The sequence below is a fragment of the Poromitra crassiceps genome (assembly GCF_964638095.1).
Source record: "Poromitra crassiceps genome assembly, chromosome: 7".
Taxonomy (NCBI): Eukaryota; Metazoa; Chordata; class Actinopteri; order Beryciformes; family Melamphaidae; genus Poromitra; species Poromitra crassiceps.
This window is the reverse complement of record NC_139628.1, coordinates 32,553,782-32,569,235: the sequence shown is the minus strand read 5'-3', so window position 1 is coordinate 32,569,235 and position 15,454 is coordinate 32,553,782. Positions and strand designations below refer to the sequence as shown.

Below are 15,454 nucleotides of genomic sequence, written 5' to 3'. Positions count from 1 at the left end.
CAAAAGTCTGGGCCCTATTACATAAGCAGTCTCTATGGGCCCCCTTCCTCTCTTCATCCATGTGTCTCACGCATCTTTTGAAATTTTGAAAAGAATTCCAACCGTTGCTTAGTCCAGGAGGCCGACAATGTTCACATCCAAGGCGGTTCCTCGACAGTTCAATCCCCTGCCCTGAGCTGAGAACAACTATATCCAACCACACATTCAAAATGTTCTCATGGCAGTCAGGATCCTGAATTCGACCGGTATTTTCCCCCGTCAGGCGTTATCCAAATCCATATCACCTTGGCACGAGTGCAGGTCATGTGAAGAACTCCTGACCAACACTGACCTCGTCGTGTCCTCCTCCAGGGCCTGTGGCACCTCCACAGACACCATGGTCTGGGTGGTCATGGCTCTTTCTCTGCGGGAGAAAATAAACAGGAAGTGGTTTCAGGTGGCAATCTTACATGGTCGAATGACCAAAACAGATGAAAAGGAAGTGTTTTATTTTCAACTCTCACGTCCCAAAATCAGCACAACAAGCATGTTCTCTCACATGATCTCCTGGCGGAGATAAATATAGGTATTTTTTGGAACTCTGTAGAACTGGTCCTCACTGGCTTCAGCTGTTTTGGAGATTGTGCTGGCAACCTCCCTGTGTTTTATGGACATAGTGGGACAGACTTGTATATCTGTATACTTCAACTGTGTTGTTTCATCTGGCATAAAGGTGAGGAGATGATGACAGAATTTTCATTTTTGGGGGAACTATTCCTTTAAGCATAAGTCTATGCCCCCGCTATTAGCTCTTCACTGTCAATCAGTACTTCAAGTGGCTTATTACTTACTAAGATGACTTGTGAAAACCACCAGTGAATTCAAAGCATCTGTGCTTTTTGGAGAAGTTTGATCCTGACATCATGTGACAGTTTTTCCTACTTTAGATGTGAAAATACGACTTTAGAATAGCCATTCATAGGTGTTTTTTTCCCACCTTTCATTAAATGATATTTGTTTCACATGTGAAAATGACTCCACATTCAAAAGATGGGAAGTTTTAACTTTCAGATAGCCTAGTCACATAGAGTGCTTTGACCTCACTCACACACGTGACTTTAAAGGCTACAAATTCAAATGGCTGTGCATCAGTTTGGGGGGACATACCGTGTTTTGGGGTGCGTAGGTGCCCAGCCGGCGCGCACCGCAGTCCAGCCAAGCATACTTTTCAAGTAGCGGGAACAGCAGGGGAAGCGGCGACTCAGCTGCTCCAAAAGTTCCTCTTTACGCAGGCCGTAAACGACGGGCGCCACGCACTGCGCCAAGCTGTGGAAGGTGAAGATGACCACGGCGGACAGGTCTCTGGTCTCCTGCTGAATGAGCTGCCGTCGATGCAGCACGGTGAGCACGTACGTGACAAAGTTGGGGAGGAGGTAAACGGCCAGCTGGGTGCCGTGCATGGCGATCGTCTTGCATCCGACCCGGTTGCGCCGGTTGAGCACGCCTAGCCGGCGTCCCTCCGCCAGGATCCTGACGTAGCTGTAGAGGATGAGCAGCGTGCACAGGGTGATGAACAGCACCTTCTGCAGGTGGCCCTTCTTCAGCTGCTCCTGGCCGCACGCCCCGTCCGGCCCGGCCGCCAGGCCCGGGTCGGACAGCAGGCTGAGCGGGATGAGCAGCGCCAGTAGCCAGGTCAGCACCCCCAGCAGCCACGGCCACTGCCACACGCAGCAGCCCACGGTGTACCTGCGTTTAGACAGGAAGATGTAGCTATTGAGACGATACACCTAGGAATTCACTCAATAGTCATTCAGACAACGCTCTCCACTTCTTGTGATTGTACCATTTGACTTTAAGCTAATTTTACTTATGACTGCGTCAGTAGAGAGAACTAAAATAATCATCATGATTATCATGATCAGCAGCAGCAGCAAAGCCATGCAGATCGGGGGTGGGGGGGGGGGGGGTCCTTGCATGCATACTTTGCTCAGCCCAACTTGAAGGTAATGTATGGATTAAAAAGGGAAAAGGTTGGGATTCAGGGGGCCCCATGCTTGCCTTTGCCCCCAAAATCACTAAGGCCACCACTGAATCACACACAAAAGTGTGATTGGATATGAGGAAAACTCAACGAAGCGAAGCTAGGCGGAATAAGTTTAATCTAGGACATTTTCTGTTCGTTTTTTTTTTTTACTTAATTTGCTGCTATATTGCACTGCGATTTTATTGTTTATTATTTTGCTTGGTAACATTCCCCCCTATTTCATGTAAGCACTTTGAATGGCCTCTGTGTATGCAATGTGCTATAGGCAAATACCCATGTTGTAACACTTTACAATATGGTAGCCACAATTAAGAGTAGGCTAGTCAGGAAACTAATGAGGAATTAACTATTAGTTAATGGTCAGTTCATAGAGCAGCTAATCAATAGTTAATGATTAAGTACGGTAATATGATTCAGTAGTAGCCTACTCACCAACTCAGTATGATGCAGCAAGTTACTTTAGGGGACACAAGGTAATAGCCTATATTTTACCTGACACCTAAACTGCCACAAATTACCACCGACCCCCATTTGATAATATTTGTCCCAGGGTCTCCCCATTACGCATGACCAAAATAGTCATAGCTGTCATTGTGTTACTTGGAATGACTGAATCTTTGCTTAATCATTACTGGTTGTAGCTACTCTGACCGTTAGTTCCTTATTCGTTCCTCATTAGTTCCCTATAACTAGCCTACTCTACGTTGTGTACCAGCGTGCCTGGCCCTGGCCTGGCCTCACCTCATGGGGTGGCACACGGCGACATAGCGGTCCAGAGCCATGGCCGTGAGCGTCAGGAGGATGTTGGAGGCGCTGCTGATCAGGAGCGTCACCATGGCCAGGCAGAGCGTGCGGCCCGGGCGCGCCTCCAGGTGGATCTGGTAGTAGAAGACGCTGCTCGTGCCCAGGTAGAGCAGCGCGGACACGAGCAGGTGGAAGACCAGCACGAAGCGCGCATGGCCCCGGAGCCGCTCCTCACGCACTATGGTCCAGTTGATGATGAGGTTGAAGAGCAGCAGCACCGAGAAGGACACGCTCGACACGTAGAAGCGCACGCACGTGTAGTCCTTTATTGCCTCCGCTGGCCCGGTGCCGTTGTATGGTGAGGCCATCATGTCCGATTTGGGTCCGTTGTTGTCGGGTCATAGAGCGGCTGCATCGTCTCTCTGTGCGCTCAAACTGTGTGTGACTCAATCATGCGCTCACTTTGCGACTTCTTTCTTCCTCTCCAGTCTCCTCCTCTCTCTCTCTCTCTCTCTCTCTCTCTCTCTCTCTCTCTCTCTCTCTCTCTCTCTCTCTCTCTCTCTCTCACACACACACTCACACACACACACACACACACACACACACACACACACACACACACACACACACACACACACACACACTCACACACACACACACACACACACACACACACGCGCGCGCACACACACACACACACACACACACACACACACACACACACACACACACACACACACACACACACACACACACACGCAGAAATAATAAATAATAAATTATATTGTAGCAATAATAATGTTAGGCCTACCCTTAGAAAACTCACCATTGCCTACATTCTTATCAATTAGACCATGGCTAGTCTCAAGCCAGTAGCCTATAGCCTATCTGGCTGCTTTCTTGGTTTTGACAATTTTGCAAGAAAATTAAGTGAATAGACAGACCTACAGATAGACAATGCATCTTCATTAGATGTGTGTTCCCTGTCCACGCAGCATGATGATAATATTCAGTGCTGAAGGCAGCATTGCGGCCAGAGCTATGTTCCGTTGCCATCTGGTGCATAACACCGGAATTGCTTCTATTGACAGGATTTGAAATGTGAAAAGCATATTCCCTCACGGAAATAATAATAATCAAGTGTGTAGCCTACTTTCATTCAATGGCTACTTCCAAGCATTATTACTATTACATTACTTATTAAAATGACTATGCAGTCAGTTAGTTTCTGCTGAGGATATAAGGGTCATCTTAGCATTAATTTGTTCATAATGTGAGCAGCAGGTGCAAAACAATCATTAAATCAACAAGCATGAGATGGCAGCATATAGAATCAAAAGGTTATGTGTGAGATCTTACTTTATTATATTAAACATTACAATTGCAAACCGTATAACTGAGTTATTTAGGCCTACTTAGCCTATTGCGCAGGCATATGAATGTGTATTTTTTCTTGTCATTCTAAATTTCCACCAAAATTCCCACCAAACTAGGTTTGAAGGCCGCGTAGAGTTCTGCTAATCTAGTATTAAAAAAGGATTAACATCAACTGATACCAATATGATTGCCAATATATTGTGCATCCCCACTTTAAACAATTTAAAAAATCATGAAGTCTTGACCCCCCCCCCTTCGAAATGAATATAAATCAGAATAGTATATACTGTAATTATCAAATTTATTCTCAAATACACAAACAAGGTGACAATATGAAATCAAAAAATGTGACAGTGTCAATGTCATTCTTTTGAAATGTTGACTCTTCATTTAGCACCTTATGGTTCGGTTATACATATTCTATAGGCTATAGTCACTCATACAAAAATGAAATGGTTGAATAATGTGAGTCAGTAACATACAATTGGATCGTTTGGATCAAAGTCACTTAAGATATACATTATATGCAATCCTAAAGTACCACTGTCAGTACCTCCTCTCCCTCACCCAAGTACCTTTACCCTCCACAGTCCCATACAGAACAACATAGTAGCCTACTCTTCGCAATAACGGTCATTTGACAACTAGGCCTAGACAGTGATTACTAAACACAAGTTTGCCTGACATTTTTGGACCTATTTTCTTTCACATTAGAACTCACTATTGTTGCATTTACATGGGAGTAGTAGGCTAAATATATACAAAGAAGTTGATTGTAAAATGATGCTGGAACACAAAATCTTCGTTATTGTGTGTACCCTTAAGAGTGAATGTGTCTCGTAAAAATGCTGTGTCTCGTAAAAATTGCTGTGTTGCCAGCAAATCGATACAAGTACATACTTTCATGATGATGTCCATTTCAAAATAATAGTCTAATGTAATTTCACGTAACGTTTATTTTTGGCTCACTGCCCTCCATCCAGATTAATTTTTGGCCCTTCATACGAAAGAATTTGGGCACCTCTGATTTAGCAGCTGTGCCAGACTGTTACGCTGTTCTGCTGTTGGGGAAAGCCACAGCATAGTAAAGAGGATATTAATGTCATGTGTGTAGTTCTTCATAGATCTTCCATTTTACTCTCAAAGTGCACCAGATTGATGTATTTTTATTTAAAACGTGCAAATTTTTCTTTCGGGGGGGGGGGGGGGGGGGGGGGGGGGGCACAGCCCCCCCTGAACCCCCCTAGTGGGTGTGAGGTCCACTCACCACAATCTCTTCAAATCCTGTGGGAAACACGGGATTCAGTGCAGTGGTGATGTGCCTATACAAACTGAAGAGGCGGGCAAAGCGTGCGAAGCCGCCACGATCCTGGCGGCTGGCCTGGCACCCTTCACACGCTTGGAAAAAGGCCTCTTCGGCCCCTATTCTCCCACAGGCCTTCGGCACTAAAACGGGCCTTAAACGCAAAAAAACGTGCCTTGCGCCTGTTTTGGGACAATATCAATATGGCTTTACGCTGCCAAATGCGCTTTAGGCCGAATGGGCGTGGCGCAGTCCCAGAATGGGCCAAAGTGGGCGTGTCGGCACTAAATACCGGCCTACTGATATCTTCCGAGCTGGCTAAATTTAGCGCCTTGCGCTTTTGAAAAGCAGGCCTATTCAGTGCCGGGGACAGGATAGTGAATGGAGAATAGAATATATAGAAAAAAATAGTTTAGAACACAATAGAATATAAGATTGGAAGATTACAGCATGCAGTGGCAACCCTTCTCAGGCTTTGGGTGAAGCTGCAATGCACAGTTTCATTTATTTAGTTTAGGCTATCATAATAATCCCCATTTATGTGCAGCATCCAGACAGCAGCAGAGTTATATCTGTCAGATCTTTTTCAAATGGGATAGCTGTCTAACTACACATATTTGATCTATAAAAAAATCGTTTTGGAACATTTTGATTAGCAATATTAACTTTGTATTAATATAGCTCAACGTTTTATTACCCCCCCCCCCCCCCCCCCCCCGAAATTAGCTAGGCTTCTAATATTACTAATATTCCTAATTAATATGTATTATTATTTCATTCAGATAATTGACATTATAGGCATGTATATCGTTTAATGTGAGAGAAAGGGAGAGAGAAAGAAAGAGAGAAAGAAACTGGATAAACATTTGTGTAGCGCTTCTTCAAACCCCACTCTCATTACAGCTATTCATTACAGAATTGTCTGTTGTATTTATATTTTCTGTTTGCAAAGCAGAGTAGTTAGAATTATTTCCAAATGTTTCCCCCGTCTGTGGCAGCGGAGCTGTCCGAGGTGCCGTGTAGCCTACATTAAGTGCAAGAAAGAATGAGAAAGAGAGAGGGGGATATTTAATTAGGCTACAATTCTAAATAAAATATGAAAAACAATGACAAAGCAAAAGATTAATTTAATAGGGGCGTCCTCTCTCCTCTCCCTGCACGGGGCCGTCCTCTCCTCCTCACAGGACGCCAGGCATCACGCAGGAGATCCGGGGAGCGGAGCCGCGCTGGTGCGCTATGAGGCGCTGGTGGTCGTGCAGGCGGGTCGTGCAGCAGTGGAGCTGACTGACAAACAGATTGAGTGCTCATACAATTATTTTATTTACAGCAGTGGAAACCACTGAGTCGGAGGGCGAGGGCTCTCCTCCCATCCACTCCCCCTCCCCTCCACCGGGACCTGGGGATAGGCCAAATAAAGCATAGGCCAAATAAAATACAAATACTCAATAATAAAATCCAGTAGGCTAAATAAAATAGAATAAAGTAATCAGATCCAGTAAAAGTGATAGGTGTCATTCAGAGGATGTTGCATCGTGCAGTAGGGGAGAAGAGAGAAAACGATATCATTCTGGCCAAATTTCATCTAATCTCATGACATCCAGCCGGCTATATTTTTTTCTATCCGATGCGTTTAGAACATTATTTTCACTTTGATCTTGCTATAGTGTAGCGTTTTTACATGCTTGCAGTATTTAAACTGCAGTTATATTGGTTTGAGAAGCATCATAATATGGAATAATAGCCGATATATGGAGACAGACGGGATGAAGGGAGGTGGGGGGGGGGGGGGGGATCAGAGGCTTGGGTTTCGTCTGGTTTTGCTGGACCACTGGAATGGAGCTTAAAAGGCAAGCATGCGATTCGTTTATTGCACTTATCCAATGAACTGACGGTGCATAATTTTACGCTTAAAAGGCGTGGTTGTAATGGTTGAGGCTGCGTCTAGCGCCAAGACCAAGATATCAAGTGCGCTGGTCCACGCCCACTGATTTGCGCTGCGCCAGGCGCTCGGCCTAGAAACAGCGCCGATGCAACGATAGGGGCCAAATTCATCTACAACTCCAGGGCTCCAGTCCCAGTCTGCCCCTGCCTGGCAACCATCAGTCACCTGGCTGGTCACTTGACCTTCCCTTTGAGACTGTAAGAGTAGTCAAATAAGAAGAAGCCAAGCTTTTACAACCGTACATAACTCAAATTTAAAATTTAGCTCCTTTGACAATACATTTCAAAATTATATTCAAATATGTTGTCATTTTCTGGATAATACTGACATTGAAATTATGGGCGGGGGGGAATTCAGTAGTGGAGCAAGCAACTGTGGCACCGTACTGCAGTCATGATTCTGCCTTTAAACAACTGAAGAAGACTGTTGTGCCTGTGACTGTCTGTCTTTAATGAGCTTAGGTCCATCACACACATCTCACATGATCTATAGCAGTCTAGGAAAACTGGTTGAGTCCCAGAACCATATGAACCTCACTATGGCTGAACAGGCAGGCTGGTCCCAGATCAGCGCTCTTACCACTGCTTCCACAGATAAGCAACATTACAGCAATGTAATTAAGCATGGCCTATAATAATATTGCTTCATCAGATTTGCTTTGTAAATAATGTTTGTCAAAATTATGATTGCGTATTAACAGTGTTGGGCAAGTTACTTTCAAAATGTAATATACTGCATATTACTAGTTACTCTCATTTGCAAGTAATATGTTACTTTACAACATTACTGACTGTGTAGAGTAACTTCTTACTTATTACACTACTTTTGCATTACTTTCACCAAAATAACAGCAGTAGCAGAATGACATTGCCGCCCCGGAACCATCCCGAAAAATAACTTTAATCATCTTGAAGTCAGTGTAAACCGTCCAAAATTCTAAATGTTAACCTTTTCCTTTGTTATTGTCATCTATAGTGGTTGTTTGCATAAAAACACACAATTTGATTAGGAAATTATTGCATCTTTATTTAAATATGTGCTTTGATGAAAAAAAAGTAAGTAAATTTGTAACTTGTGTTACTTGACAAAGTATAATATTACTGAAATCCTATTTGTAATAAGTTATATTACTGAGTTAGTCTAAAATACATTTTGAAATACAAAAATTGGTGGAATAAAACCAAATATTCATGTGACACTTGATTTTAATTATTGCACTTGAAAGATATTCAACACACAAACGCTGGTATCAAACCTTGATGCCACCACAAGGTGATCTTTCCTGTTTAGTAAAATGCAGAACTTTCCTTGTCGTTTGCATGAGGCAAATGGAGACACACAGAAACTGTCAGGTGGTCACCAACACAAACACAAATGGCTACCAACAATTTTTGGAAAAGTATCATTTAAGTTGGCGATACGTGGTGGAGACACATGTAGACCAACTCTGATTTCATTTAATCTGGAACAGGGGGGGGAAGGGGGGGGTCTGACAGGATCACCTGTCTCTTTCATCCTTCATCCCTTTCCCCTGGATGAAAATATTTTACTTCAAATTCTCTTCACTAGCAACCCAAATAACCAACCTCCAAAATTTCTTTGTCATTTTGATGTTATGACGCTCAGATGTTACTTTGTGATTTACAATGGTTGCAACTGTAAGCTCCATTTCTATATCATCAACATTAAAAGTAACAGATAATAACGAGTGCAAAGTTCAGAACCACAGTTATTTGACAAAAGATGCAACCAAATATTCATGTGACACTTGAATGTATAATAGGATAAAACTGGATTTAAGTCACTAATATAATTTCTTTCAACATTATATGAAGAGACCACCCATGACCCGATTGATGTTATACAGCTGAGATGTTAGTTTGTGATTGACAGTGGTTGCAACTGTAGAATGAGCTTAGATTTCTACATGATCAACATTAACAGGAACAGATGGGTGCAAAGCTCAGAACCAGTGCTTTGAAAAATATGCAAACAATATTCCTGTGACACTTGAATGTATAGGGGTAAAAAAGAAGGGTTATTAAATTTACCTAGATGCCACCTCAAGGCGACTTTCCAGGTTAGTGAAGCTCTGAACTTTCCAATATCGTTTGCATGATGCAAATAGGGACTCAGCCACTGGCATGATGAGGTCAACATGATGTAGACCAATTTCATCGGGGGGGGGGGGGGGGGGGGGCAGGGTCCGAGATGTCAAATTAATTCTTGCAATTGTCTTCAATGGGACTTAAAGTAACACTCCAGCGATTTTCAACCAGCTTTGTATCATTACAACATCAGTAGTTTATCAGAAAACTGTAAACAGTTTTGCAGGCATTCATTCATTTTGACAGTTATTGAGAGTTGATTTGAGTTCAGGTGTGGAACAGTGATGTCATTTGTGCATGAATGACATCAGTGGATAAATGAAATCAGATGCATTTCTGTTTGTTTTTGATAGGATCACATTGATGAAAGAGTACTTTTAGGCTACTAAATTCACAGCAGATGTTATTTGCACCCGGGTGTAAATAGACCATGTTGCTATTTATATGTGTAAAGTTTATTGAACATTCTTACTAGTCTCTCATGATTGAAGTACAATGAATGCCATATAACGTGTTTTTTTTACTCATCATGTCTCATCTTTCACAGTCAGCACACCTCTAAACAGATTTTTGGACAAAAAAAACCCCAATAAACCTATAGATACAGCTTCACAATGATATTTTACCTCCTCTGCCACTGGATAAGATTTTTGGCTTCCAAGTGAGTTTTAAATTGAGCCATTTCGAGCAATGTTTTGACAGTATTTACAACTCATTTAATTTGGCTTTTTAATAAACTATATTTTAAATTAAATTAAAGGTTGTTTAAACAAAACAAAAAAGAAACAAAGCAAAATCATTTGGGTATTTAAATTAATTTAGAAAATGTGTTTATCTTAATGTTTGTTTCCAAACAGAGACAAAATCATCAAACGGAACAGGCAAACTGGTCATGTTTGCAATAATTATTACCAGTTAGATTTAAACTAATAAATCAACCCAAAACAGCATTCTTCTATTTTCACAATTCTTTGTGGAAGACTTTTCTGTCAGGCTTCTTTCTCCATCGAAGTTGGACGTCTTTGATCCCCTTCTCTTTCATCTTCTTCTCCATCTGAACAACAAAAGGTTTGTTTTACTGGTTTTTCAAACTGGTGACCCTCCACATGCTCACAAGCCAACTTCTCAATGCTTAAGGTTACTGATGCTCATATGTGCTATGAAAACAGTAATTTGCTTCCAGACTGAATCGTCTTCTAAAATGTCTGGCACTAGAGTGAGAGCTTGAGTTTGAAACAAAGTAAAACTCAAGTTCCCAGAATGCTTTAAATGTTCGATATTCCTCTTAATATCTGCGTTTCTTACATTCTTTAGCAATTAGCCTTTTTCACTTCCCACCCAATTCACCCATTTTGTGTCTAAAAGGCAGGAAGTAACACAGTTGCAAGCAAAACATTAACAAGGGCCCCGGCACTAGATCACGAAATGGATTGGAAGTTGGAAACCCTCAATAATGTTCTGCTAGCACCTGTGTTACTTCCTGCCTTTTAGACACAAAATGGGTGAATTTTGGTGGGAAGTGAAAAAGGCAAATTTTAGGTTCATTCTAAGCTAGTTTTGCACTTGTCTTGCGCACCTGAAAACAGAGCACGGAACCTGAGATTAATTCTGCAGAGAGATTTGTTTTATTTTGATTTTGATCTATAGGCTATATATATATGATCTATCTATATATATATATATATATATATATATATACATACATATATATATAAAGTCATAAAAGTGGTCCTCGTTTGTGAAGATTATCCTGTTAAACACAAATAAACTTTTGTTTAAGTAGAGTCTTGTTCATTTCACCAAAATCCCCATTCTAAAACCCCATTCACTTTAACCCTGATGAACCGAAGTGCTACTTCCGGACTCATGTAGGCCTACACTCACTGGCGCCGGAACAAGGGGGACATGGGGACATTTTGTCCCCCTTAAAATTTGGTCCCCCTAAAAAAAAAAAAAAAATTAATCTGAGGGGGCAACTGCCCCTGACGCTTAGAGCCCACTTTACACTGTTTACACAGCCTGTGATGCTTGTTAAAGCCGTGATCATTGTGGGATTATTACACCTGAGACAGACAGACCCAGGGATCAAGTTACAGAGAGCCCACTTTACACTGTTTACACAGCCTGTGACACTTGTTAAAGCCGTGATCATTGTGGGATTATTACACCTGAGAGACAGACAGACCTGGACTCTGTACTGCACTCACTGTCATTGGCTGCTGCTATAATCGTATACGGTTATTGTTATTTTATTTTTGTGTTGAGATGACAAGTTTTGCACTGTGTTTCGAAGTGATAATAATAATAATAATAATAAGTTCAGTGTTTCTGCCTGTGTTGCTGTCTGTTGTAGTGTAATTATAAAATGACCTAAAGGGAGAGCAGGTCACCAAGTGAGTGAGAAAAGGAAAAATACTGAATAATTACATCACTACAGTATAATCCTAATGTTAATTTAACACGTTCACTGCCAATGACGTGTTAATACGTCAAAAAAAATCCAACGGTTGACTGCCAATGACGTGTTAATACGTCAAAAAAAAGAATATTTTTTTTTTGACCGTGGGATGTGCATCTAACCCTTTTACATCTCTTATATAAATATTGGAGCCACCGAACGTGTACAACCCATTCCACCGACCCACTAAGTGGCGACAGTGCTCTCCAGAGTAGAGGAAGGCAAGCAAAAAGCAGTGTGAGGAAGCCATTCTCATGAAAATGGATTGGCGAAAACGCTTTCGTTTTCGCGCTGATTGCTGGCGGTGCGGGATTGCAAATTTGCATAATAGATTACGGGTGGAACACACTTTGAAACACGCAGCATAAATAAGACCAGAATCGCAAAAGCTTCATCAAAGCTCTCAACCGAAACCACAAGAAACGAGCGAGCCCATCCAGACTTGCCCAGCGGCCGCCAGCAGACAGGCAGCAGCAGCAGAAGCAGTGAGCCTGGTGACGCGAGGTTACAGCAGCAGCAGAAACGAGCTTGTGACACGCCCGCTGCAGCCAAGAAGAACACACACGGAGGGAGGAGTTTGAAGGAGAGGGGTGTTTCCTGCTGTTATGGAGGAAATTACTGTTCAAAACTATTGTTTAGATGTCTGACGTCTTACTGATGCCAAAAATGAATGGTTAAAGTGACTGTTCTATCGAATTTCACAAAAAGCTATTTATCTCAGCTTAAATTTTCAGACGCTGAAACCATGCTGTATTCAAGTGCTAATGCCTACATAACTACTAACTCTACAAACTAACTCTTTTAGACAGAGAAAGCACACATTCTATTAGTTCTTTTGAGATATTTTGTGTTCACAAAATCTTAGCAGAAAAGAATCCTCGGGTCTTGAAAGATGAGCCAGAATCCTCAAAAAAACCCTCTGGCAGAAGCTACCTACAGTAAAAAAAAAACGGCTGGCAGTGAATGTGTTAAAATGAGATATTCATCTAAATATGGCTAAAAATCATCCAAACGTCCATAAAAACGTCAATTTTTCGTCGGCCCCCTTGTGGGCGCCGAAAAAACGGCGCCCACAAGGGGGAAGAAAACATTAAAAAAAAAAAAAAAAAAAAAAAAAAAAAAAAATTGTGTCCCCCTTATTGCAAACTCGTTCCGGCGCCACTGCCTGCACTATACAGTACAGATCCCATATTGGTAAAGTGGAAAACATACTTATATGGCCGCCTCGACTTGGAGCCTTGCCAGCAGCAACTAGTCCTGTATATTCGAACGTCAGCTTGACGAGGGGTCGCAGGGGAGTCCCCAGCAAAATGAGTACAATTGTGTGATTTCACTAGGATTTCAATGACTACAGGTTAGTCCAGGAAGAGAATGTACTGCATATTCTTGGTAATAGCTTTCACTCTCTCCTGTTATCTCCCAATCTACATTATTATACTCGCGCTGTTCGTGCCATATGCGTCGAGTCACATTTTCGAGGAGTTGCTGTGTGTGTTGCTGTGCCGGCAGGCTCGCTGGCCTCGACGCGCCCCTCGGTGCATTCGGCGACAGTTAAAAGCCTGTAAGTGACAAAGGCAATTTATTAGAGACTAACCTGTTTCAAGATGGCCTCCATCACAGCAGGATCATTCAGGTCGAGTGTGGAGTCTGCTGATGTCACCTTTATTTTGAACACCTGCTTCTTCTTCTTCTCTGCCACTTTAACACAGGATAGATAGATAGATAGATAGATAGATAGATAGATAGATAGATAGATAGATAGATAGATAGATAGATAGATAGATACATACTTGATATTATTAATAACAAGTTTACTTTTATCAACTTCAAAAACAAATATAATGCCACATGATCAATGTTACTTTGATTAGTGATGGTAATAACTCACGATTGTAGCAAATGAAATCATATTTGTCCTCACACTTCTTGTCAGACCACTTGCCATGATTGCCAATCTCACTGACAGCACAGTTCTCTTGGGAGAGCTCATTTCCTGGTTGTCCATTCTGCCAGTATCTGAATGAGGAGTCGTTCCCTCCTGACCACCACCTCCAGGACTCTCTGAACAGACCGATCCAAACATTTGTGTGAGCTGGTACCACTGTTTGGATCTCCTGGTTCTCAGTCTGGTTCCTCACACTGGCCAGGTCTGTGTGGTGCTGCCTGCAGTAGCTCTGAGCTTCGGTCCAGGTCTTTGGTTCGCTGACATAGATATATCTACCAGCTGGCAAACCTGAAATAATGCATGTATTTGTTTAGTTAATTTGCACATACAAATATGATCAAACAAAGTTCAAAGGAAAGAAATAAAAAAGGAAAAAAGTTGAAAATGACATATTATAAATGTGCATGGATGGCAATTATGTGAAATTAAATACAATTTAATCATGCTGGAACAGGAACTCAAGATAAGTATGAAACATACTTAAAACGTGTACTTGAAATAAGAAAATGTAGGTTCTATTTATGGGACTCACCATTGGTATTTGCAAACGGATCTCCTTATATACTGTATTTGAAAAAATACTTGAAATATGAGCTGTTCTATTCGGGGACTTACCATGGGTATTTGTGTCATCATGGTAGCAGACAAAACAATACTTTGATTTGCCATTATCATCATTCCACCCCCCATTCCACATAACACCACATAACTCAATGCCATGCCAGGTATTAGGTTCACCACTCTTCCAGTTTGTGAACACAGCTCCTCCCTCTCCATAGATGCTCTTATCTGACAGAGACCACCTCCAGCTGTCTGGTTTGTCATACAGGCCGATCCAGACGTCTCCATCATAACCACTGCCTGCAGAATCAATCAGCCTCTTCATGTCGTCCATGTGGTCGATGGTGGCCAGGTCAGTGAACTTCTCTCTGCAGTAGCTTTGGGCTTCATCCCAGCTCTTTTTCTCATGAACAAAGTGGTACTGATGATAAAGACCTGAGCAGAGACCTGTGACTAAAGACACATTAAGCATTACCTGATGGTCATTGCTTATAATAACACAGATGCTGCAGATGACTACGATGGTCAGCAAAACCTAATTGCAAATTAATTTCTATATTTCACTTTTGTGATATCGTTACAGGACACCCCCACCACACACACACAGACACAACACCACACTACGCACGCACGCACGGACACACACACACACACACACACACTCTCAATCATGCGCTCACTTTGCGACTTCTTTCTTCCTCTCTAGTCTCCTCCTCTCTCTCTCTCTCTCTCTCTCTCTCTCTCTCTCTCACACACACACACACACACACACACACACACACACACACACACACACACACACACTGACCTGAGAGCTGCAGAATTAACAGCATCGTCCATCTAATAACTGAGACTGAGCGAAAAGAAAATCAAAGACATTTTTAGAAATAATGCAGCATAGAAATACATATTATATACTGTATATATATATATATATACATATATGTATGTATGTACAGTATGTATATATGTATGTATGTATGTGTGTGTGTG

At 42.0% G+C, this 15,454-nt stretch overlaps 1 protein-coding gene across 1 annotated transcript; it reads right to left on the bottom strand.

Annotated features, from left to right (window-relative positions):
* Positions 1-249: 249 nt before the first annotated feature.
* LOC310779766 (putative G-protein coupled receptor 148) lies at positions 250-3,135 on the bottom strand (the record flags this gene model as incomplete). Its single annotated transcript, XM_083640257.1, has 3 exons — positions 250-403; positions 1,147-1,725; positions 2,765-3,135. The coding sequence occupies 3 exons, from the start codon at positions 3,133-3,135 to the stop codon at positions 259-261; spliced, it is 1,095 nt and encodes a 364-aa protein (XP_083496383.1). The 3' UTR covers positions 250-258.
* Between the last annotated feature and the right edge of the window lie 12,319 nt (positions 3,136-15,454).